At 35.8% G+C, this 27956-nt stretch overlaps 1 protein-coding gene across 6 annotated transcripts in view; it reads left to right on the forward strand.

Moving 5' to 3' along the window:
• The window catches only part of LOC121415226 (multiple C2 and transmembrane domain-containing protein 1-like), a 99669-nt gene that overhangs the window by 36993 nt on the left and 34720 nt on the right, over window positions 1–27956 (forward strand). For 4 of the 6 annotated variants that reach the window (XM_041608403.1, XM_041608402.1, XM_041608400.1 and 1 more), the window contains exons 3-5: window positions 9070–9466; window positions 10920–11142; window positions 14638–14746. In XM_041608403.1, the coding sequence (XP_041464337.1) occupies window positions 9070–9466; window positions 10920–11142; window positions 14638–14746 (729 nt within the window). Of the gene's footprint in view, window positions 1–7825; window positions 7879–7937; window positions 8582–9069; window positions 9467–10919; window positions 11143–14637; window positions 14747–27956 lie in introns of those variants that run through there. The other 2 variants (XM_041608405.1, XM_041608404.1) reach the window with 2 other exon arrangements.

Consider the following 27956-nt stretch of genomic DNA (forward strand, 5'->3'; position numbering starts at 1 on the left):
AACTTGATAGTTTGTTAAAGTATGAATTGACCTACCGTTGTTTAATTTTTTTTGTAAATTTCGCATATGATATTATAAAAAAAAACTCATGTGAACGAGCTTTATAGGTTGGTTGAAACATTTCTAAAAGTGTATCACCTCAAAAGACAGGTTATGATGTTTGCAAGGTGTTTTTGTAGAACTACATATAGAATTCCTCTCTTTGGATATACAATGGTCTAGGCATTTGCATGTAGTTGGAATAAAATCCATTAATTAATCCTGTTTGGAAAGTCTTGAATAAATCATCTTCACACCTATGAAGGGCATCCTATTCCCTCACCATGGATATCCCTTTTACCTTGTCTGGTGATGGATTGTAGCATATTATATTTACCTTCTAAAGCATTGAAGTTGGCAGCATCCAAGGTGAACTGTAGGGAATCCGTAAGATTCAAATAGCCAACCTCAGAGCGGTAGAAGAGTACTGTAGTCTGCTCTGCAAACCTGTCACTCGAGTTGAGCATCTGAATGTGCAGCCTTTAATGCCTTTATAACAGCAAGTGTCATATGTGCTAGTCTTTGCATGGAGACCCACTTGTTTATCAAGGTTTCAATCAGGGTGTATGGCTGGAGCCTAGTAGAAGGTAAGGGTCTGAATTTGAAGCCTCCAATGCCTTTAACAGCAAGTGTTATATGTGCTAGTCTTTGCTTGGAGACCCACTTGTTGGTAAAGGTTTCAATCAGGGTCTGTGCCTGGAGACTAGTTAGAAGAGCTGCCGCTCTAAAGAAATGAATCCATCAACCTAATATTGTATGCAGTTAAAAAGAAAGTTGAATAAAGCTTTATTAAAGCAGAATAATGCTTTAAGGAGAAGCATCCGGGTTTCGTGGAACTGTCTCTTGCCTTGTAATCCGAATCATGTCTTCTTGATTTTTTTGGACTGAATGGTGGTTGCTATGCCTTGTAAACGGCAAATATCATTCTCTAGATAAATTACATGGTTTTTAATTTATTTTATGATTATTATGAAGTTTAATAATAAAAATATGAAAAAAATCATGCCATATAGTGAGCCTTCTAATATTTCTATTACTATAGTATTGTTACAGATTTTAAAAAGATAGCATAGAAATTTAGATATCTATAGATAGAAATTTGTATCATTAGAGTTTATTTGTTGTGCATTGAGTTTCTTTCCTAAAATGCATGTTAAAACCTGAAATAGATGATGATTTGTAAAGTAATTTAATTGAAATCATGCATTGCAATTTCAAGAGAATTTTGAAATTGTAGGGGGGGGGGGGGGAACAACCCCACACCCCTAGTTGTCCATGACTGAAATACATGTAAAACATCTTCTTCTTCATGAAATTCACTAGTAGTCTTAATTAAAACCCAGAGGTAATTGTTTTTTGTAACACTTATTAAGTTAATGGCACTCAGAGGCACTGCATGCTGTCATAATAGACACCAAATTAGCTTTCCATATCAATCATTTGTTTGACATTTTTATTGTATTTGTTAATATTTAGCACATTGTCATTGGAATGAATGATCCTAACAGACTCTACAGAGATAAGATACATATCGTCGCCTAATCCACGAAGTGGCACACGCGACCGTTGATGTGCGAAATCACTTTCGAGATAAACGCGATTAAAGATTTTTACATTTTCAATTGCCAGTTGCTATAGGATTGTGAGGTTTAACAGATTCAAGAATGCACATACCAAGAGCCAGGTATCTACTTCTGTCTTCCATGTTAAAAATGTATCGAATGAACATCAAATCTTGACGTAGCAGTGATTCAAACACAAGTGTCGTTTTATGCGTAGAAACGGCACGCACCTGTGTGCCACTTCGTGGATTTTTTACAAAGGATTTTAAGGCTTGTGTTGCTTTTTCACTTTAATTATCTCATTAATTAGAGAGAATTGGGTTCTAAATTTCGGTGAAAAATAATAGACCATGCCTAGAGAATACTAAAACTGAAAGAAACTGAAAATTGACTTTTCACGTGATTTTGGGACGTTGTGCCACTTCGTGGATTCAGCGATCATATGATAGCACAATTATATTGCAGTAATATGGCAGTATAGAAGAATTAGATGATATCTGTCTTTTATGGTTTGAATGGATACTTTGTCATTGTTAGTATCTTATTTAAATGGACCTCTCTGCCACAATTCTTACTAGTTATGGCAATTGCCATGGTAACCTTGCTTAACAACCAAAAAAATACAGCAAATTTACAATGCTGTTGTGAATATGGCAGGTAGGGGCAGTGCCAGGTCTTTTTCATTACTATATAAGGGGGAATCCTAATCTATTTTGGGCTAAAAATTTTTATCTGTGGTTATCATATATTCTTACATAACCCAGCCCACTCCTTTCCACACTATTGTTTTGTATTTTTTGCTTCTACTTTTCATCCTTCACTTGAAAATCATTGGAAGTGGGGAGGCGATTGCCCCCTCCCCCATCCTCGCTAGTGTCCCACCCTTGTGTCAGGCTGTGGACATAGTAGTTAGTTGTTGGCTTTTCGTGTATATCAGGCATGTACAAATGACCTATAACTTTTTTCTCTGTTTAAAGAACAAGTCCACCTCAACAAAAACTTATTTTGAATAACAAGAGAAAAATTCAACAAGCATAACACTGAAAATTTCATCAAAATCGGATGTAAAATAAGAAAGTTATGGCATTTTAAAGTTTCGCTTCATTTCACAAAACAGTTATATGCACATCTCGGTCGGTACGCAAATGAGGAACTGATGACATCACTCACTCACTATTTCTTTTGTATTTTATTATATGAAATATTTTTATTTTCTCGTCATTGTCATGTGAAATGAAGTTTCATTCCTCCCTGAACACATGGAATTCCATTATTTTAACATTTTGTGCTTCAGGCAAGGAGGTCCTAATCGTCAAATTCGTACAAATTGAAATATTGTATAATTCAAACAATAAAAAACAAAAGAAATAGTGAGTGAGTGACATCATAGACTCTCTCATTTGGATGTAACTGGCTCGTTCATATAACTATTTTGTTAAAAATAAGCGAAGCTTTAAAATGTCATAACTTATTTTACATCCGATTTTGATGAAATTTTCAGCATAGTGCTTGTCTGATTTTTCTCTATTGATTCAAATCAACATTTTTGTTAGGTGGACTTGACCTTTAATGGTAATGGGATGTATGATGCATTGCCGCCGCCTTGGGTGTTTCTAGGTCATCTTGTAATTCTGACAAATATTCTGCATATTCCACAGAAACCATTTAGTTAATTAGATGGTTCCATCACTGCAAGGAAATTTTTGTTGTTGATTGTCTAAATCCCCCCACCAAAAAAAGATATTAAAGCAATTCAGATGTTAATGCAACTCACAATGGATCACCAGTGGTGACCGTTGATATATCAGACACGGGAGCATTTCATCAATAATTTTGTCTGACCAGTTGTCGAATCTGACAACTTTTCTTGATTCTGATTGGCTGATGGGCACTTTAACCATGGTAACTGTCAGATAAAAACTGGATTCTTTGGATAATCAAAACATCGACAAGTCCTTTCACGAAACTCTCCTGAGATATTGTCACCACTTGCGATAGGAAGTACATTCGTGATTAACATATCCTATTTCACAGTGTATATATTCCATGGTCATGGGATAAAAAATCTGGTGTGCTGTGTGCCTGCACATATGGTGTAGTGCTATGTAAATGGTGATGTACACTGTATATTGTGTGAGTTTACATAGTTGCTTATGTAAACGTTTCATGAATAGAGCAGATCGAGTAAGTGTTTTTTAAAGGGAAGCTAATCATCCCTGCTAGAAAATTTCACTCATTTATCTTCCAGGAAAATATTTGGTTATCACAGGCTTTTCAACCTGTACAATTTTTAGAAGGGTATTCTATGCTTCTCATGGAGGCAAATTGTGTGTGTAAGAGCCTCTCTATAGCAGCCACCTGTCTATAGTGACCACTAAAACTGATTCCCATGGAAGCAGATTGTGTATAAGAACCTGTTCATAGCAGCCACATGTCTATAGTGGTCATTAAAACTGATTTCCATGGAGGCAGATTGTGTGTATAAGAACCTGTCTATAGCAGCCACCTGCCTATAGTGACCACTAAAACAGATTCCCATGGAGGCAGTTTGTGTGTAAGAATCTGTCTATAGCAGCCACCTGCCTATAGTGACCACTATAAACACTGATTCCAATGGAGGCAGATTGTGTGTATAAGAACCTGTCTATAGCAGCCACCTGCCTATACATGTAGTGACCACTAAAACTGATTCCCATGGAGGCAGATTGTGTGTATAAGAACCTGTCTATAGCAGCCACCTGCCTATACATGTAGTGACCACTAAAACAGATTCCCATGGAGGCAGATTGTGTGTATAAGAACCTGTCTATAGCAGCCACCTGCCTATACATGTAGTGACCACTAAAACAGATTCCCATGGAGGCAGATTGTGTGTATTTGAATTTTCACATTTACATGCTGTCTTCAGAAGATATGAAATCAGTTTTGAAATTAAGAATTTATTTTCTTGACCAAATAATCTTGTCGTCAATGGCACATTATGAGCTTCTGTTATAAACTACTAAAATCCTAGAATACATTCTTAAAACAATCATGGTCTTATATGAAGAATTTTTATAATAATAGATGTACAATTTCTACAACAATCAGATTTAATTGTTTTAGTAGCTTTTAACTGTTATTGTAAAGTTACTATTATAATTATTATAACAAGTTTTGTGAAATGGGTCCCAGATCAAACAGTCAGCTGGGTGCGACTGCTAATTTAGTCATATATGACTATTTTCTAGTCAATAGAACACAGTCATTTTTTACTAGAATATAAACTGTTGTATGAAATATAACTGGGCGTTGTGGCGTGCGCCTGTAATCCAAGCTGTGGGGAAGTTACAAATTGATGCAGAGGTTCGAGATTCGAGCCCTGGTCACGCCTTTCGGATGGTGACGTTAAATGTCGGTCCCAGACGTAAATAATCATATCTGATTGATACACGTCTGACAAAACTCAAATACACACACACACACACACACACATGACTAGACATAGTTGTATCCATCAAAATACTGAGGTAGTCATTTAGTTTGTTTTAGTTTTACAATAATCATAGGAATCTATTTGTGTTCATAAAAAGACTTTTTCACTTGGGTGGTCACTACAGACAGATTTCACCGTAGTCAACTTCGAATTTTCACATTGACATGCCATCTTCAGAAGATATGAAATTAGTTTTGAAAGCAAGAATTTGTCTTCTTGCCCGGTTTTTCGTGACCCAATCTTCTTGTCGTAATTGGCACATTATGAGCTTCTGTTTTAGGCTTCCAAAATCATAGAATACATTCTTAAAGGACAAGTCCACCCCAACAAAAACTTGATTTGAATAAAAAGAGAAAAATTCAACAAGCATAACACTGAAAATTTCATCAAAATCGGATGTAAAATAAGAAAGTTATGGCATTTTAAAGTTTCGCTTATTTTCAACAAAATAGTTACATGAACGAGCCAGTTACATCCAAATGAGAGAGTTGATGACATCACTCACTATTTCTTTTGTATTTTATTATATGAAATATGAAATATATTTATTTTCTCGTCATTGTCATGTGAAATGAAGTTTCATTCCTCCCTGAACACGTGGAATTCCATTATTTTAACATTTTGTGCTTCAGGCAAGGAGGTCCTAATCGTCAAATTCGTAAAAATTGAATTATTGTATAATTCAAACAATAAAAAACAAAAGAAATAGTGAGTGAGCGAGTGACATCATCGACTCTCTCATTTGGATGTAACTGGCTCGTTCATATAACTATTTTGTTGAAAATAAGCGAAACTTTGAAATGTCATAACTTTCTTATTTTACATCCGATTTTGATGAAATTTTCAGCATTGTGCTTGTCTGATTTTTCTCTATTGATTGAAATCAACATTTTTCTGAGGTGGACTTGACCTTTAAATATATCATGGTCTCATTTCATGAAGAATTGTTTTGACAAATGCACAATTTCTACAACAAATTTACTATCAGCCATTCATATTGAAGGATTTCAGTAGCTTTTAACTGTTATTGTAATATTTTTTATTATAATTATTATAACAAGTTTTATGAAATGGACCTCAGATCAAAGGGTCAGGTGGGTGCAACTGCTAGTTTAGTCATACATGACTATTTTCTAGTCACTAGAACACAGTCATTTTTTACTAGAACTGAAGTATGAAATATGACTAGACATAACCTAGTTGTACCCACCAGAATACTGATCCAGTCATTTGAACAGTTTGTTATAAAAATAGCATTAAAAATAGACATAATGCTATTTTACAATTTTTCTGCACCAAACCACTTAAATTTATTTAGTTTTTACAGTTGAAAGGAATCTAGAATTTGTGTCGATGAAAAACATTATTTAAAAAAAATTGAGATGCCTAATTTTGCAGGAAGTTGACAGAGGCTAGGTTTAGTAGTACGTATACCGGATCTAGTATTGAATTAGAACTGTTTAAAAATGAAAAACATAAAATATTGCTTACAAGCATTCATCATACTAAATAGGTTCATTATTGCGGATTGAAATAATCGCTAGAGGGTATTCATTTGTCTCGCAATCTACTATGGTCAACAAGGAAATTCGTGAACACTTTTTGCGAGAGTGATCACGAATTTCCTTGTTGACCATAGTAGATTGCGAGACAAATGAATAATACCCTCTAGCGAACATTCATCATATTTACCACCATGTGCTTGGAAACGTATTATGTGCCAACTCTTAGTGGTGGAAAGTTAATAATTGCTGAGGTTGGAATTACATCATTAGATTAGATCCCCCCATACACTCTATGGTACAGCACATTCCCACCTGTGTTTATTCGTGTTGTTTCTATTTTGAGCCAAAAACAGATCTATTTTGTTTAATTAGTTGTGCAATGTTGTTGAGATCATGTTACAAAGCAATATTTTCAGGGTATGTTTGACCTTTCGGTCTTTGCCTTTAGTTCTCCCACTTCAACCCATGCAGATAACTTCATCTAATACTCATTAGAGCGGATTTATATTGTATTTATCCACTTTAAGTATCATTTTTTTTTTTTAGAAAACATATGGTGCTCTTGTTTTCATATCCAGATGTGCCATGAAATATGAGGGTATAACCCTTCTCTTCATCTTATACACTTTTAGGTCCATTTGTAACATAAGTAGAATAAAGCTCATCAATTAATGTCTCATTTTTCATTCAATAACGTTTAAAGGCCTTATGACTTGTATGTTTCGTAAAGCTGTTCGTTTTTTTATACGACACCTTTGTTTTATAGTACTCTTCTTTATTCTTTCCTATTTTAAACTTTTTTTTTTAAATTACTTATAATTTAAAGAAGCATTCGCCCCTGCCCCCCCCCCAGGCACCACTCTTGGTTATTTCGGTTCTCCTTCCACATCAAATAAATAATCACCCATAGGTCATTTTTTTGTAACATAAGATAAAGATAGCATCAATAAACTTGTCAATCTTTCATTCAATTTTGATTTTATTTGCTTATTGCAATGTAATGTTTCACATTGTATTTATTGATTTATTTTTGGTTATGAAAGATGAGAAGAGAGTTTTAGGTTACTGTCTAGCTACTTCAAATACCAGCACATTTTTTCTTCTTTACGATATCAAATCCACCCTCAAGACCTCAAACCCGATAATATAAATTGTATTTATTTTGTCACCACTGCTACCACTCTGCACTTTCACGTTTCTCTTCGCCTTTTGCATACATGTGCATAATATATCTGGATAACAAATCAGAGATTTTGTGATCAAGGGTTGCAATATCCTACTCATCATACAAATGCAGGTAAAGAAACAGTACTTCCATAGAGCTTGGGTATGTTTTAGTATCGGCTGGCCACCAAAAGTAATTTATGTGCTTCACCTCCAGTTATTCACACATAATTAGGGATTGATTTCATTGACTATCCCATCCACTCCGTTGGTTTTAGTCCCGACGTCGTCGTAGTGGGTTCAGCATTTGGATGTATCAACATCGAAGCATAGCGATGTTGTATGGATTCATTTCTGTTGCGGATTCGTGTAGATTCTGGTTGGAGCTGGCAGGGTGAAATTTGCAAATTGATCCGATGATTGTTTACATTGTACTTGGCAAGGGCTATCTCCTTTTTTGGATGCTTCTCGTGGAGTGATGTAGATATTTCATGGAGGATTTGGATTTGAGTGGAGTTATTTTGGGGTTGTGTTGATTCTCCGTGTAGCTACCGAGGCTGAAGTTCATTCAAGGCAGAGGCTTGAGGTTGTCAGGCCAATGCAATACCACATGCAAAATGCAGATTTCTGTCTCGATTGGATGTCTTCACTGCATGCATTGCTTTCAGTGAGTGTGTCTAACGATTTCAAGTCGAGCCTGTCCTGTGTCGTACACACCTGAATGAGTACCTGAAAAGCTTCATGTTGGGACTGACGGCCCGGTAAACAAAATGTGTGTGTTTTCGTGTGATGATGAGGACACGTTCTCTGAGTTCTTTGGGAATTGTGATTTGTTGGTGAGTACTGCTAATTATAAAGCCAGGTTCATATATGACGAATGAATCTTGGCAGCTCTTGGATAACCTTGCATTAGAATGAACAAGAGAGAAAGAGAGAATGAAAATGAGGGGTGACATGAAAATGGGATTAAAATTGAAATGAAAGAGAGAGTTAGAGAGAGAGAGAGAGGAGGGATGGTGGAAAAGGAAGACAGAGAGGGGGGGGGGGGAAAGAGAGCGAACAAAAATACAGATGGAGAGCAGTATGGGTATTGAAGAAAAGAGCAAGATATACAGAGATATTGAAAGAAAGATAAGGTATTGTAAGGTTATTCGATATGAGAAGAAATTGATTTTGAAAGTGAGTTGAATTAAAAAAAAATTATTTTAAGAATTGATAGCTCTCAGATAATGTACTTAAACCTGAATGGAACAACAAAACATAAATAAACAGTTTGCGCAAAATGAATAGTCATACAATTTCAATTATCATTGTATCTTTGCAGCCAGCAGCAGTTCGTAAACGCCTTATGGATAAGAAGCACGGAGACCAGTCCTCCTCCGCTCCCGAATCCAGCCCCCACCGGACGACATCCCTGCCCCTCACCAACCAAAACAACAACCAACAACACACCTCAGGGGGCAGCGAAGACGACTACCATGGTAGGCGGAGCCGGGGGTCGTCGCTGGGCGCTGTTACCATGGAAACCAACCAGCGGGGATCGGGGGATGATGCAATGGTGGGGGTGGATGGGGGGTTCTTGTCGACGCAGGGGATGAGCTTGGAGGAGATGGATGAGCGGGTGGCAGCAAGGTTCAGTGGGGTTCCTCAGCCGGGGCACTTCTACCGGTTAGAGGTCCATTTGAAAGAGGGACGGGATCTAGCAGTCAGAGATTGGAGTGGTATGTAAGAAAAAAAGTTAGCAAATAATAATGAAAAACACAGCATTTATTATGCGCCATCTATCTAGTAAACTATTCTGAGGAATGAGAGTCTTTGGAAAACTTTTTGATAGTTAAAAAGATTTTTTACGAGCAATTCACGATGCCATCCACTCTGCTAACGGTATTTTATACTGTATGAGCTAGAATTTTCATGATGGTTTTAGTTTTGTTAGTTAAAGAAGTCCAATATTTCTAAAATTCCTGCTTCTGCTTTAATATAGCCTTGTGATTGTAAAAGTCATAAATCATGATTAACAAAATGGAAATATTAAGAAATCAATGAAATTCACAAGTCATAAAAATATATGTATGCTAAAATCATTTTTTACTTATATTCTAATGTACTGTTTCTTGAAGTTTCTCATCACTGATTACCTGTCATTTACTGACAGTTACCATAGTAACATCGCTTCTCGTCCAATCAGACAGGGGGTTCCAATGAACTGATCATAGATAGACGCCTTTTTGAAATGGTGCCAAGATCTTGAAATTGGTAGTCAGAGTTTATTAGGATCATGTGAGACCTAGGGCCCGTAACACAAAGCTTGGCAATCATCGAAGAATATCATTACGAATGATTGCATGGAGCACAAAGTACAATCCATCGCAACAATCAAACTCATGATCAATTGCTAACCTTTGTGTGATGGGAATCTAGTATCAGTTTCTTCTACCTCCTCTCCTTACACTCCGTACCAGAAGCAATTCACTGAAGTGGTTGTTTCCTGATTGTGTTATTATGTTGATATCATAGCATAATAATTAATATTTCAGCATACAAATAACGAATAGGCATGAGTGCAATGGTGCGAGATTTCGCATAAGTTGAAAGAAAAATCTTTCTTTCACCGAATGCGAAAAAATGTTGCACCATTGCACAAATTAGATTATTCGCTATTTGTGTTGTACAATGCTTCGGAAGCTAGTGGAAAAATAAACAATATTCATTTTCTTCCTATATAAATCTATGAAAATAAAAAAAAAATGAAAGCGAAAGGAAAATCCTTCAAATGCACATCTGATCTGCAGCAGCAATGTACATTTCAGCCAGCAAGCTTGGCCCTACAAGTGTTGCACCTACATTTACTAAACAAATGCTATGTGTTGAATCATATTTTTGTAGTTACGTCACCTTTTCCTGACCCGTGCAACGGTACATTATAGACGGTAGGTGTAGGTGCAAATGTTTGACATTCAGCCTCTCATTTGTTTGTGTACCACAAGCTAAGTAGGCATTGTAGAATATGTATCCATCGTCATTTCCGTAACCGTGCAACAGTCATCCCAAACTACATTTCATTCCATGCCCATCTTATTCCTATTTCAGGATCTGGCAAGGAGGTTTATAAATCTAAGTCTTCTCCATAGCCGTACAATACCTTAAACTATCTTAAATCACCTTTCTTTCCAGGCTCATCGGATCCCTACATCAGGTTCAAGATTAACGGCAAGCAGGTTTATAAATCTAAGACCATCGTGCACAATCTCAATCCGAGGTGGAATGAGGTCTTCTCCGTAGCCATCGAAGATGTCACCAAACACCTTCACATCCACGTCTTTGATTATGACATCGGTACTTCTGATGATCCTATGGGCAACGCCAAGTTTGACCTCATGACACTGAAGACGGGCGAGTAAGTAATTTTACCCCTAGGCCTCAGAATTTAATTCCATTGTTTTATTTTCCACTTTCAATTTAATATTTACAATTATGATACAATTGACACAGTAACATATAATCACATATGAAGTATATACAAAAATCGATAACATTATAACATTACAATAGACAGTTATTTAATTGAAATATAAATAATTGAAAGGGAGGGATTGGGGATATTATTCAGGAGCTTGGTTCCTATTAATACAATTGCATTTAGTAGAAAGAGAAGGAAAAATCAATGAATTCAAAGAAAATTAATTAATTCATATGATGAAATATTTCATAGATGATAGATAAATTTAAAGTAAAACCAGGACCACATTGCATAAAAGTAACTGTTATAGTAACTTTGCCATCAAATAGTAACTTCTGTAAAATCCTTGATTCTGATTGGCTAATTAGCATTGTTACCATGGCCGTTACCATTGGATTGCAAAGCTGCTATAATAGTAACCTTCAGGCAATGGCCCCCGGTTGGGATTTTAGAATTTTGATAGAACTTGTAAAGTAGTTGTGATTGCATTTTAATAGTAATGTTAATATTCATGTAAATATGTTGTTAACATTTCCTCTTGGATTACTTGTGCATACTTGAGAAGTCTAATAACATGCTCAGTGCATGCATTGCTGATGTCTGAATTCCAATATATTATGAAAATATTTTTGTGATATTCTCATGATATTTTCATAGAGATATTGCATACCTATGGGGGATAAACCAATAAAGTCTGTCTCTGGGTGGTTTCAGACCGCCTCGAAGTTCGGCAGTTCCAGGTATTCTCTGATCGGGAAATTTACCCCGATCAGAAAATACCAGGTATTTTGGTAATGTGAAAGCAAACTACGCGTAATTTCCCCGAAAGAAAATACCCTCTAAAAAGTAGGTACTTGGCAAAATTAAGAGAACTTTCGCGGGGATTTTTCCAAGGTCGCAGGTATTTTGGCAATGTGAAAGCAATTCACAGAAACTTTTAGCCCAGCGTGTCGTTGGGCACGTGCGCCGTGGGTAGCTGCTGGGCTAGTGATTTTGAATCTCGCGCCTTGCCTGCTTATCAGACCATACTGCGCATGCTCGTAACTTCAGGAACTTATCCCGAAAGGTATGTTTCGGGGCGGTGTGAATGCAGAAATAAGTAATGGGTATTTTTTAGCCTTAAAAAGTTCTCTTAATTTAACAGGGATTCTTATGATCGAGGTGGTTTAAAACCACCTTTTCTTTCAAAAATGTGGGAATGTGCTGTCAATAATGAAGAGTAGTTTTGAATGACAGATGCCTTGTGGCTATTATCAGTTCTCTTCAAGACTCCTTCCCCCTTTCCATCACATTTGCATGCATATTGGATTTTAAATATTGATTTTAGCAAGGGATGCTGTTTTCCTCCCCAAAACACTCCAGGAGATCAATAAGTAAGGAAAGAATAATCACATTCTGATTCTCTTGGGAGATTGTGATCCCTCCCCTTAGTTTTATTGATACCATTCTTATGATACACATTACTAATTAATACTTTTTAAGATCGTCTTCACTTATAACATCAAGGTCTCACCAAAAATGTGTACTTGCTCAGCCATTAGGTTATCTCACACCTTTTACAGATAAGAGAAATGTATGTGTGATGTGAGCAAATATAATCCCTTCCCTAACCTTCATTGTATACCAGAAATCCAAACATTGTACATGTAGGTAATTATACATGTACATGTATGTGTAAAGATCTATTCATAGTCTTTATGTACAGGAGGGATATATAGAAAAATATCTCACATCATATCTAGTTTATTCCATGCCTTAAAGAGTACAGGAGGGGTTTATTGAAAAATATCTCACTTCATATCTACTTTATTCCATGCCTTTTGGAGGAATGGATGGTTATATAGAAAAATATCTCCCTTCATATCTACTTTATTCCATGTTTTATAGAGTAAAGGATGGTTATATAGAAAAATATCTCCCATCATATCTACTTTATTCCATGTTTTATAGAGTAAAGGAGGGATATACAGAAAAATTAGTTACATCATATCTACTTTAGATAAAGGGTGTTTTTAACACTCATTGATAGTGTATCTCTTTCTTTTCCCCACCATAGATGACATTTCTTAGGATTAGTTTGCTATTGAGCAATGAATTCTGATTTTATATTAGTATCCATATGACATGCATCTTGACAGAGTTTTTCTGTATGACCTGTATGGATGGATTACTGTGCTTGCGAAACAGTAGATGTACATGTACGTGGTCGAGAGGCATAATGCTATTAAGGCCCTGTCACATATATAGCCCAACCCATGACCAAAAGTGGAAAAAATGATCGGTGCGATATTGTTCGTCCAACTCCTGTCAGGATTTGGGAAAGGAGCTAGCGAGCTTGCAACAAATGCATAACCCGTATAGTGGGTGCATACAGATCGTACATACATTGCGTATTTGTGAGAGACCTGTTCAGCACTCATTCAGCTTGGTACATGTTTGCTGGAAATGCGTTAACGGCATGTTATGTGTGCGCTAGTTGCTTGCCGTCAAACTTGCTACATATAATAAACATACACCCGACGTATTTCTGGCGTTGGTCAAGCACGCTCCGTGCATGTATGGCATTCTTTTGGCGTGTATAGTCACGCGTCAAGCTCTGTGCACATTTTTGAGCATGCTAAAATATTCTTGATGCACCAGCAGATGGCGTGGAAGAGATAACATTGGTCTAATACGTTCAACGAATGCTTAACGTGCAATGACGCACATCCAGCGTATGATAACCAACTGGCCAAAGCTGCAAAATTTCAATGTGCTGGCTGTGCTCCCCTCTTGCAACACTCCTGTGTGGCAGGACCTTAATATTCTGCTTACAATATCAGAACAAAGTCTCTAATGGCTAACACAAAATGCTCATCTATAGATTTGTGCAATGCTGGCCCTAACTCACTTTATATCTCAAGTATCCCAGTCATAGCCATCCAATATGATATCAACAATATCTATATCATATTTTAGATAGCTAGCACATTGCTGAGATAAGTGCTTGAGCTTGTATTTCTTTCCTTTAGGCCTCGACCGTATTGGACAGATGAATTTGTCAACAGTATTTTTATGACATTTTTACTCGTTTTATTGGCCCATTATGATGTTTTTATCATATGGGAATCTTCAAGGAAAAAAATGTCTTTGAGGTATTGATCTAGATATGTCACTTGTATGTTATTAGCATGCAGTATGGTGATGTCAAACAGCAAATGAGAAAGGGAATTATGGGACATCAGCTCAGAAATTTCTCTTCATGAAATGTCTCAAGGGACTTTTTTTCTTTCGAAATTGTCTTCAATAAATTTGCTTTCTGCTGTTAATTTGTATTTGTACTTATTTTTGTCTATGTATCTAGCACTTAGAAACAATGCATAGTAAGTGCTTTATTAATGTTTATTATTATTATGATATATTTTCCATTTCTGTTTAATTCACGTAATTCAGACCCACAGAAGCAAAGTTGGACCTATCAGATGATACGACCGATGAGTACCTAGGCTACATTGTATTAGTCTTCTCATTAATACCAGTGAATGAAGGGGAATATGCTGCTGTGAGTAATGTTATTTTGTTTATTTAAACAATTAATTCATTTATTTATCTATCTGTTTATCTATTTATTTGTTTTGTTATTTATTTATTAATTGATCGATTGCTTAATTGATTGCTTAATTAATTGAATAATTAATTAATCAATTAATTGATTAATTAATTAATGCCACCCAATGAGGGAGGATATATGGTTGTAAGTAAATGCATTGTGTTTATTTTCTAATTCATTCATTTATTTTATTCATTGAGTTATTTATTTAAGTAAATACTTAAATATAAAAAAGTTATTCATTTAATACCAGTGATTGATTCTGCTTTAAGTTGTGTTTTATGCCTATTTCATCAAATTGCTAATTAAGTGATTTATTAATTAACTAATTTATAATGCCAGTAAATCAGTGAGAATATACTGTTGGGCAATCCCGTAAAATAGTCAACCTTTTTGTACATCCGACCCCCATTTTTCTCAAGTTTTACTTCACTTCATAAACTGACCAAGTCATGATCATTTGAGAGCATTACAGATTGTCAAAATAACCAGAAATCAGAGACAGAAAATTTCATGAAGATCCCACATGTAGGGGGTCGGGTGTACGTATTTTATGGACTCGCCCTGCTAATTAAACGTATTTGCCATTTTGTCTCATTATGTAAAAAGAAGTTTCTTATCCAAAAGTTACAAATGGTAAGTGTCGAAGACTGTATATACATTTTTTTTTTTGGGGGGGGGATGAAATATAAATGTTTGCTGAGAGAGAATTTTGTATTTTTTTTTTCATTTTTTTAAGTTTAAGGTGCTGCATCAGTATATTCAGGTGCTGTGTTCTTGAGATTTCAATTGAAGGTACTTAAATGTAACGGTCCACTTTAGCATCTAGACAAAATGGTGGGAATTGTGCTGAAAGATTAGCAACAAACCATTGTTTAAAGGACAAGTCCACCTCAACAAAAACTTGATTTGAATAAAATGAGAAAAATTCAACAAGCATTACACTGAAAATTTCATCAAAATTGGATGTAAAATAAGAAAGTTATGACATTTAAAGTTTCGCTTCATTTCACAAAAACAGTTATATGCACATCTCGGTCGGTATGCAAATGAGGGAACTGATGACATCACTCACTCGCTATTTCTTTTGTATTTTATTATATGAAATATGAAATATTTTGATTTTCTCGTCATTGTCATGTGAAATGAAGTTTCATTTCTCACTGAACACGTGGAATTCCATTATTTTAAAATTTTGTGCCTCAGGCAAGTAGGTCCTAATCATCAAATTCGTAAAAATTGAAATATTGTATAATTCAACGATAAAAAAACAAAAGAAATAGTGAATGAGTGACATCATCGACTTTCTCATTAGGATGTAACTGGCTCGTTCATATAACTATTTTGTTAAAAATAAGCGAAATTTTGAAATGTCATAACTTTCTTATTTTACATCCGATTTTGATGAAATTTTCAGCATTTTGCTTGTCTAATTTTTCTCTAAATAGATTCAAATCAACATTTTTCTAAGGTGGACTTCACCTTTAAGTATCATTATGATTGTATTTCAATTGATTAAGTTTTTGGAATGATTTAAGAGCTATTTCATTTATGTTGAGTCCATATACCACATCTTAAACTTCTAAGAGTTAGTGTGAAAAACAAGTCTACTGTAAGATAATGTTGCATAAGGGACAAGACCCCCCTCCCCCATATAAAGTGGTCAGTCCTTTGTTTAAATGAATATTCAAGAACACATTTTGCTAGCATGAATGGTCATAAGGTGGATATTTTTAAGTTCCACAAGAAAATTGCGATCTTGTTTTTCAGATGAACAAACCTTGGATGGATTACAAATGATGACTTCGTCCTCCAGCTATCATTTTATAAACTCCAAGGCAGCATTATACTCGGGATCCAGCTCAGCACTTAATCTTACCCATGCATAATATATGGATATACCTTTCTAACTTGAAATTCATCCTGTCAACCTGTTATTTGAAATTCATGAAACACTTCTCTCTCTGTCAATGACTTGGGTTTTAAAATCCCCAGTGCTTCTTTTCTACTACAGCCCCTCAATCAAACTAGAAATTTCATCTTACACTGAAATTCAGTGATTTTACATGAGGGGTACTTTACATCTACCTGGTCAGGAAAAAATACACTGTTTTTCCCATGCGCAAGCATTTACTTTTTAGGGAAAAAGTATTTTTGTCTGGGGCTACTGGTCAGCTAACCAACCCCAAGTTTGTTGCATCATATTTTAACTTATGTTGAAACCTATAGGAGTTTCAGGAGCTCTTTTTTTTTAGTTTAAAGAGCTTTGAGGTATATTTTGGTGGTGGATTTACCCAGAATCTTTGTATATTTTTTTCCTGGTACTTAACGTTATTTAATTTACAAACTGTGAGGATTTTGGCAGGGATTTGTTAAAGCTTGCAGGTATATTTGCAGTGCAAGTGCGGAATACAGAAAATGTCAACTTTGCATAACTGCTTAACGTGATTTTTCTCAAGCGAGAATCATATTTTCTGCATACTTTGTGATCCATTGCACTCTGATTTTCAAAGAAATTGTAATAGCACTTGATATCAACGTGGCATATTTACGATCAAAGTTCCCATTAGTGACGTGAATGCCGTAATTTGAATTCCAGTCTATTCCTAGCTTCCGTGAAGGAATAAAAATGAATACAAAATTTCCAAATTGTACTGATGTCATCGTTAGCTTTGACTTTAAGCTGATTTGGACCTGACTCACTAGAAGTTTTGCTGCAAAGTAGAATTCTTATTATAGTATATCCTAGCATATAGCCAAACTTCAAATGACATAATTTTACTCCTGAACGTTCATATTCAAATGCAAAATATGATAGGTTAAAAATGGCATCATAGTTGGGTCTTGTAGTTTGTGGTGGGCTTAAGAACTTATATTGTCAGTGAGATCGTGAACAAGTTTTTATTATTTGCGTGTTTTGTTTCTGTTTTGGCTAGTGTGAACTCATCAATAGGTTAGAAACATCCCTTATAGGTCATTGGGGATATCTTATTTTGCATAATTGAAGTCAATGATCTGATTAGGCAGATATAAGGTTTCTTCTGCACTCTAAACAAGAAGGTCGTGAATACATTTCGAGCTTTCTTGAAATGGTAGTTCGCTATATTTCATTTCATTATTTTATTTTTTAAGTGGAAAGGTCTCTCTGTCATTGCTATGGCAGTTCCCTTTGACATATTTTTACAATTTGATACTTTTTCAACTCTGTGTATCAGAAAAATTATTAGTTTTGACAAAAGCTTGGAATTTCTTCATTCAATCAAGTCATATTTTAGTGGTATACTTTGTTTTTTAATAGTATGTGTGTGGTGGGGGAGGGGGCAAGGTTGTATGCAAGCACGAATTCACATTTGACAATTTAACCAAAAACCATGTCTAGAGTGGAGACTAGACTGCAAACTATCTGTAAGACCACGGCCCCGTCTTACAAAGAGTTACAATTGATCTAATCAATCGTAACTATGGAGATCCATCAGTGTCATAAATTTTTCCATAGAAGATTTTCACAATGTCTTTGGTAAACAAAAAGAAGCACAGTGATATTTTTAAAGAAAACAATTAATGCATGAATATACATCATAGCTAGAAAATATTTTGAACAAACATGCATAATACATGTTGACATTGCTGGCTGTCCATAGTTGCGATTGATCGGATCGATTGCAACTCTTTGTAAGACGGGCTCCTGGACACTAGATGATTGTAATATATCATATTGGACAGTAAAATTTACAAACATTCCCCCTTAATTTTGAGCAGAATTTTTATTAAGCAATAAATAACTCCAGTTTATTAGTTTTAACCATATAACAATATATAAATGTATAAACGAAGTGTCATCCTTGCAGTCACTCGTCAATGTACACCTTGTATATATCTCTGTTCCTGATTCACTGTAATACTACTAAATTGACACCTGCTGTTGCTCCTAGAGGACTGCACTACACCCTGAGGTGTTACACCCTAGAGATTGAACATAACACCAAGGAGTGTACAAGACGAAGTCATAATGTAATAACACCTTTGGGTGTCGAACTAACACCACAAATTAAACACTGGAGTAAAATGTTTGGTGTAGTCCTTTATGTACACCAGTTATAACAACTTGACACCGCAGTGTTTGCTGTGCGGTACACCCTCTCTATGCCCCCTTGGATCCGCTCAGTCCGATGCACATGGTTTGATGTCTGATAAATAATCTGAGGCCCGTCCATCAGAACCTGTCATTGATGTTTCCATTAACTCATTGAGTGCTTCGTGCACGCTACGTATCCTACTATAACATGCCACACTCGTGCTCGCACGCCTACTATTGATTGCTTTGTGCTTGCATTGTTTCCTACCCTCGCCTGCTTCGTGCATGACTGCGCACATTTGGAATAACAATCATTGTTACGCCGTTTTGCATTGTATTGCGCATCGCATGCACGCCGTAATTAGCACTATTGTGTGCAGTGTGAACTCTGCTTTCTGACAGATAAACTTACTCACGCGGTTTACATTCGACTTTCGACTTTTTCGAGTATTTCTACATTTTTTACAAGATATGGCTCCGCCTCTGAGAGAGAAGAGACCTAGGTTTTTGATCCATACAAAACACTCCACAAAATGGAACTACTTGATACAACTCATATTTTAGCGGTAAAGATAATAACCAATCCACATAATGAGGACATCATTATAAGGGGTATGAAATTTCCTACAACTTTACTACACAATATTTTGTGGATAAACTAATCGTTAGAGAGTTACAAGCAATTGTAATCATGACTATTGGAAGGAGTGAATACGACTCGCGATCCCAAAATCAATGTGGCAAAGGGGGGTTTTGTGGCTGGCACAGGGGATTAGCATCGGATTAGCACTGTGGCATTGGCTTAGTAGTGTGCGTGGCATGTTAAGAGTTAATGTGACAAACAATTGAGGCAGTACACCTATGTGACTTTCAGGGCCCTGTGACAAAGTTTTCCAATTGATGATACGGCTGATTTCTGCAATGGATTGCTTTGATCCTTCCATATGATTATTTGTAAAAATTGATGATTGATCACTGTTAAAGGATAAAGGTCAGTTCAGGACTAATCCCATCTCAAACTGATCTCAAACCCTGCTCACAATAAGCACTGAGGAGCGTTGTACTAATCGTGGAATAGCCAATAAATATCGGGCACCAATTCCTTGGTCTGTTTTGAAAATTTTGGTTGAAGGGTTAATCTTTGTGAATTTCAGAAAATTATGAATACACATATTGTGTATTGCATGGAACCACAGATCAATTGTTTATGGAATGTTGAACTTTATCTAAATTGCAAATCTACTTGAAACATGGAGAATATAAAGAGGAATGGAAATGAAAAAGAGCATAATGTGCACCTGTCCTAAAAACTGAAGTTCTTTTTGACAAATTTCGTGAATATAGAATTTGATTGATATTTAAAAATATATAGGTGCTAGCATATAGACTGGGGTGGTTGAGGGGACATTGCCCCATAAAACAGTTTCTTTACCAAGGAGAAAGGAGAAAAAGAAAAAAAGAAAAAGGGGGACATATAATATGATCTTTCTCTGGATATCATGTCAAAATCTATCCAAAAATTTGCCGCATACACCATTTCTGGCTCCCTTGAAATGGTTGGCTTGTTATGATGAATATAGGACTACAAGACTATAAACTATACTGTGATGGGGTGATCTCATTGGATCCCAAGAGATTTGCATCGATTACTGTGGACAGTGACAGATGAAAGATACCATCCAAATTACATGACGAAAATGGTGTTAGAACATACATCCAGGTGTCCCTATGTAATTCAAACAGTGTCAATGTTTACACTTTGCTCAGCAGTGACATATTGGGGATTGCATCAGAAATGCCAATTACTATGTAAATAGGTGTACCCTGATTGAGGGCTTGAAGGCATCATGTAAGTGCGCCTGAAATAAATGGAGATATACAAATTAAAATTTATTAAAAAGAATATTCATGAAAGCGCCTTACAGTGGCAGCTATGCTAAAGCTAGGGTAATGATATCAGCACTTCTATACATATTAGTATTATGCTCCATATAAATATTTCATATTCTTTGCTCAGAAAAGAGTTTTCTACAGAAATTAGGAGGGTGTTTTTTTAATATATGATATTGCCATTTAAATCGAGCTTATTGTAGTAGATTTTGATAAGAAAATTTTCATAGAAATCTACTGGGATGCTTAACAGAATTAGTAATTTCATGAAAAATATTGCTAACAGGGGATGAAATGTCATTTTTTTATCAAGTGATTTACCCCCCCCCCCCCCCTCTCCCCTGGATCATTAACCATTTAATCATTTGTCTTTTTATAGACATTTGGTTTTATCAGTTTTCATTACCTTCCAAATTAGATTAATTGAACTGATTTCAGGTCAGCATTGTTTTGCCACATATATCTGCATTTGTTGCTCCCTAATTATGGAACATATTCCCACACTCCATAAAGGGAATCACCTACAGTTAGTATGTTTTAAAACAAATATTTTTCAGCAATACTCTTTAAAATGTGTAATTTATTTTGTAATGCATGTTATTATCTATTATGATTATTATTATAATTATTGTTATTATTATTATTATTTCAATATGATTTCTTTTGTTCTTTCTCTTTTTTCTTTACTGTAATATATACATGTCCGCATATATGAATAAGTTGACTATATTTTCTTCATTTCCAAGGGGGATCCACACTTTACAAGCTTTGCTTTTTAGTGGACCCCCCTCATTTCCATTTATGCTCAATATTATACCTTTTTTGTTTTATGAAGTAAGAATGCCCTTCTGTAAAATTGTACTTGATTTGTATTACTTTAGGGACCATAGTTTTATTATTGAGGTCCGTTCGCTTGCTGGAGAACGCTGGACGATGTCAAGAACGGGTTCCGACGATTTGTGGGCATGGCAATGAACTTGTGGGCGTGGAAATGAATTAATCGGCGGCACGAAGTGGAATGGTGATCGGCGGACAGCAGGAGAATGGTACCCAGTCACATCCGGCGTCAGCGATGTGTGAATCGGCGGAACGAAGCGGAATAGGACCTAGTCACAGCACACGCGCAAAACTGGTGCGCCGAGGATCTATAGAATGCTCGTCAGCTTTATGTTTTGAATGGAAATGGAATAAAGAATTGAATTGAATTATTATTATTATTATTATCATTATTCTTATTATTACATTATATGCATCACTGCGGTGGAGAGGCTATTCATCACAACTATTATCCACCTAACTGTAAAATCTCAGCAATGAGAATGTTCCCCAAGGTGTTACATCAACCCTTTCATGTTCTCAACTCCGGTGCTTTATTTAGGAACTGCTTCGATGCCATGTTATCAAACCATGCATGAAGATTTTTTCTTCCAATACGATCTTGGCATACTCCTCAAGATCTCATCACATATCCTTTAATATAAACATCGCATGGCTGGGATGCAGACGATGTGATCAAAGCAAGCATGAAGAATCTTGCCTCTAAGACACCATTCTCATTATACTTTCTGAAACTGGTTTACTCGAAACTGGTTCAGGAAACCAGTTTGGATGATAGCTTTACCAGTGTTCCCATTTGATCACCCGAAAGTGGTTCTCATTTGGATGTAACTGGCTCGTTCATATAATTTTTTTTGTTAAAAATAAGCGAAACTTTGAAATGTCATAACGTTCTTATTTTACATCCGATTTTGATGAAATTTTCAGCATTGTGCTTGTCTGATTTTTCTCTATTGATTCAAATCCACATTTCTCTGACGTGGACTTGACCTTTAATAAGCACATCTATTTTGGTGGAAGGGATGTATCTACCCCCACCCCTTTGATTGTTGATGAATGAAACAAAAAATTGCTATAATCAAGGTGAAGGTTGCAGCTTCATGTACTGGTGTACTCATAAGTTATTGAACCCCACCACAACATGAACCCCTTCATGTTAAGAATTGAATATAAAGCCTGCAACACTACTATGTTCATCGAGCCCAGACAAACAAATTACATTGAATTTTCTATTTTTTGCCTGACTTCACAATTGAATCTCTAAACAGGGCAGAACTTGAACACTTTAAACATGTTCATTTTCTGTTGGGGTTCACTAACTTTTGGGTACTTTTTATGTCTTTATTATTACCCTAAACGTAAGCGGTGATTCTGATGCTGGAAGACTGCAGTGGCTGCAAAGCAATCACTGCCTAGATACCCTCTCTTCCTGCTTTAGTAGTCTTTTTTTTCTTCTCAATTACGATTTAGTTTGGGTTTTGCATATAAAAAAGAGAAAGAAAAAAAAAGATCAATAGTCATTGAAATCCTGTGAGATTTAATTCAGTGTGAAAAGTGTTAACACTGCTTCATGTACTCCTCATGGCAATCGTGATTCCCCTTCCATGCTCTCTTCTTACATGTATGTACCCCTTATTCTCCGGTCTGATAGAACACATTGTGTATTACACATCCCATTTTACACCACGCATTTTCATTGGCGTACTGCTATTAAACCAGGCATGACTGTGTATCCATGCAATACCTAATTATGTTGTGATGTGCATCCATAGATCATAGTCTTTGATAAATTATGTATCATGCATTCTGTGCAGGGGGCCGTTTTGAGACTCTAAAAGGGGTGTCTCTACACCCCCTAAAATGGCCCCAAATGTAATGATAAAAATGAATAAAATATCTAAATAAATAGATATGTTAAATTGAAAATAATAATGAAAAGTTGATATTTGATAAATCAATATTTTTTTTCCCACATTGTGGTGATTGTCAAATTGTACATACTGTTAAAGCATATCATTTGATCTACGATCACTTCGTCCATTATCCAGATGGTCTATTTGTCATATCGTCCACTCACAATTTTCGTCTAATAACCAGTTGTTCCAATAGCCATTTAGTCCATATACTGTTTGGTCGCAATTGTAATATTAAAGTGTTTATTGGGCAAATTGAACAAGAATAAATTGGATACTAGACCAACTGGTTATGAGACGAAATGGTCATAGATGAACTGGTGATTAGACGATGCGATGATTGGACCAAATGGTTGTTAGATGAAATATTGATGGATGGAATGGCATTAGACTATGAAGGTAGACCATGTGGTGAGTGGACGAGTTGGCAGTAGACTAATTGGCAATTTACCAAATTTTTTGTGGAGTTACTGGGCACTACTCACCATTCAGTCTTTGATTAAACTACATGTATTCTCAGGAGCAGTAGAATGTATTGAAGGGAGGGGGGGGGGGGGGTAAAGCTGAGCTGAAAGTAGGGACTGAACAAGTACAAAATCCCAATAAGATGGTAATTTTCATGTTAACTGATAAGTGGCAACAGTGGGCAGGCCTGTGAAATCTCCGCTATGTAGCGTAAAATCCACTATTTTCATTTTTAAGACCGATTTCAATTTCCGCTTTTTTCCTGTGTTCCATTTCCGTTTTTTCTTAGTCAAAATTCCGCTATTTTATCCAAAACGGCTGGAAAACAAGTCTAGGTAAATGGATGCGAGCAGAATGTGTGTGTTGTGAATATACACGTTACGGGGCCTTGTATTTTGCCTTCGCGAAGTAGCGGCTCAAATCGCGATATTTTGCGACTGGTAAATACGTCTGTAAGGATGATGACGTCATCCAAGATGGCAACTTACGTTGGCCAACGAAAGGATCGAAGATGTTTTGTTCATTATTTCAAAGGAATTAGCGGTAACTGCGGTCTAAGGTACGATATTTCTGAATTTTAAACATTTTTTCGTAAATATGGATGTGATTTCTTTTTCATAATGTGACATTTTATGTACAAAAAAAAAACGATCGGAAAATCGGGTTTCCACTGTTAGATCTAACGTTACTGTTAAAATACGTTGTCTGTACGTACGGGCCTCCAAGCGCTTCAGTCTATGTATTGGTGAGTGAGCCAACGTAGTTCAGCGGAACAACCAAAATATGCAGCGGCTTGGCGATAGTAAATAGTAGGCTCTATAAATTTTCAGATTTTTCCGCTATTTTTTTTAAACCCCACTCACAGGCCTGAGTGGGGTGGGGACTGAAGCCCCTCTACCCCTTGTTTTGCTGCCCCTGATCCTGGCATCCACTCCATCACTTTGGACTGTGAAATGGCTTTTTAATGAAGATTTCCATAATTGAAAGTGGCCTTTTGATTGAAGATTTTCTAATCAGGAAAAAGGAATATGTTCGTGTCTTGAATGCACAAAGATGTCTGCCTGTCATTTTTAATTTCTTAAGAATGAAAAGAGAAAGCACTGAAAATCTGAAAGAAAATATAAACAAATATGAAAGAAATATGTATATATATCATCTCTAGTCAGATGTAACTTGCATTCTTGATATATTCTTTGCAAATTAAGTTGGTCAAGTAATCTATCCCTGTGGTTGCTTTGAAATTGCTGTATCCCTCTGCAGTAGTGACATTTCAAATCAACTAAAGTAAATGCATGAAATATATCGATATGTGGTCGTGGATGGTATTACTGAACACTTTCCATAAATTCAATCATTTCGACCACGATGATCTTGTAAAATTTATCAAACTTGCACTATAAATTCACAAATACAAACAATGAAGATGTAACATTTTTGCAGTGCTCACTTTTTTCTTACAATATCAGCTTCCGATCGCCCCTCTCTTTCTATTTGAAATATTTTGGTCACTTGAAAATGCTATCGTGTGTATTCTCTGGTAAAGGTTGAAAATTGATCTAAATCACTGATCAGATATTTTGAACTATTTTATGTTAATTTGTTAAGATAGAATCCATAGACTTTGTGTATTTGGCCACTCTTCCTCACCTTTCTATTCAAATTCCCTGTGGAAAGATGTTGCAAAGTTCTAAGCATATTGAAATAATTTTCTGATGCGTAAATGTGCTTGATCGGTAATACAAGGCGGGTTGGTAATATAACCTCTCACTATAGCATAGTAATCTACAATTGGACTGCATTTGTTCCTAGATGCCGAGTGACTTATTTCATGAATTTATGAAAGAAATCTTTTAATGCAAAATCGCCAAAGCTCGAGTGCCTCCTAGAAATCGGTCTCCAAGTGTGAGAGGTCATTGATGTACAGATTGGAAGGGGGTGGGCACTGTAGACCTCCTAAACATTCCATGACCAAGAAAAAAAATGAAAGAGGAATGAGAAAGTGTGAAATTATCTATCATTTTCTGCATGTTTTGTCAAAATCATCTATACCAAAATCAGAGTTTTGTATTAAATATTTCACAATTTTTGCTTACAGTATTCTTAATAAAATTTTGCCCCCCCCCCTCCATGCCATATCTTGCCCCTCATATTTATGGCTCTCTATAGGCTGCTGTGATTGATATGGATTATATATGGAGGAAGGCAAAGTGGCTACATTCAAGTGGTGGCCATTTGATACTTGACTATTTTCGATGAGCATTTGATTAGAAAAAGTTATTTGATTTCTCATAATGGTGCATAATTATTTACCCCCCCCTTCCCCTTGACCACTATTGCAAACAAACAACTATGTTCATGATTATTTTCCCAATTAATTACTGACTTTAGTCAACATCTTCAAGGTCTTGATATGATTCTGCATTGTATAATCACGTTGTTAAAAATGACACCAGTTAGTGTTCTTTGGAAGGACCACTATTAGGAGGTGTTTAGATGACACCCCCTAACACTTTGGAATTTGTATTTATAGGGGAATCCAGCCTTGGCCATAAAATGTTGTGTCGGGAAGGAAAAAAATAAATTAAACAGAATGGTGAAAGTTTGAAAGAAATTGGACAAGAAATAAGAAAGTTATAGCTGCATTAAAATCGAGATCACTAATACTATGTAGATTTCAAATTGGCAACTCAGTAAGTAAATTATGACAAGGGGCAAGGACAACTTTCTCATAGGCCATGTACTTTATTATCAGGGATTTGTGGTTTTCTCCAAAGTACCTATTCCCCTGGGGCAGTAATCTAAATATAACCCTGGTAGTATATTGTTTTATGTCCTCATGAAAGAAAAATATAATTTGAAATAAAACTTTTGGGAAAAATGACATTTTAGCCAAAATATGTATTGGAGTACATGGAGGAATAGTCCTTGCCATACATCACTATGACATCCCATATGCGGCCAGTTTGAAGTCTACATGGGTATAACTATAGTGATTACCAATATTTACAAATTTTAAAAATTCATAACTATCTGGTTGTTTGTCATAAATTGTTCAAACTTTCACCTATCAACTTGTCTGATTTTTCTTTTCCTTATAAAAAATTGTTTTATTTGGGTTGGATTACCCTTTAAAATAGTAATAACGAAGAATGATTTATAAAGCTTGCTATGGATAAGAGTCTCTCTAGGTTAATTCGATATAAACCATGGTTCAGGTTAACCCACCTGTGTGAATTCTGGCCATTGTCTTATCCCTACCGGAAAGAACACAGTGTCCCAAAGTGCATTCCACAGTGTGTTCACAGTGTGGATGACAATATGAAGTTACCTTCACACTGCCAAATTTGAGCATTTCAACTGAGTGAATTGCATATTCACACAGTCGGCAATGTGAACACAGTTTGAACAGTCAGACTGTCGAGGTGTCCACAGTGTGAACACATCTTCAAACTGTTGAATATGAGCATTTTAACAAGGTGAATAATATGTTAACATAGTCCACACTGTGAACATGCTTTAGTAGCACACTGCGTGGCGCGGTTTTTTCCACACTGAACTAATACACACTATGAACACACTGAACAGTCACACTGTCAAGGTGGCCACACTAAAAATTTCTTCACACTGTTGAATATGAGCATTTTAACAGTGTAAATGATATTTTCACATAGTCCACACAGTGAACACACTGAACACTGATGGTACAGTGTACACCATAGGGCTAGTGTTTACAATGTGTGTTATACACCTTACATGTATATCTTGAGAAGATATGAAGTTACTGGCATTTGAACATGAAAATGAAATGGCATGGTTTAATTAGCTTTTGTTTGTTTGAAAATTCCATGTATCTTAACACGTTTTTGATAATATTAAATTCTTAACATTTAAGGCTTGTATAGTAAAGCAACTTTTCTAAAGTCTGTGCCTTGTCTTTTAAAAGCATTAAGGCACTATATACATGTATGCATCTTTTCAAATA

Source organism: Lytechinus variegatus, chromosome 5 (genome assembly GCF_018143015.1).
Source record: "Lytechinus variegatus isolate NC3 chromosome 5, Lvar_3.0, whole genome shotgun sequence".
Taxonomy (NCBI): domain Eukaryota; kingdom Metazoa; phylum Echinodermata; class Echinoidea; order Temnopleuroida; family Toxopneustidae; genus Lytechinus; species Lytechinus variegatus.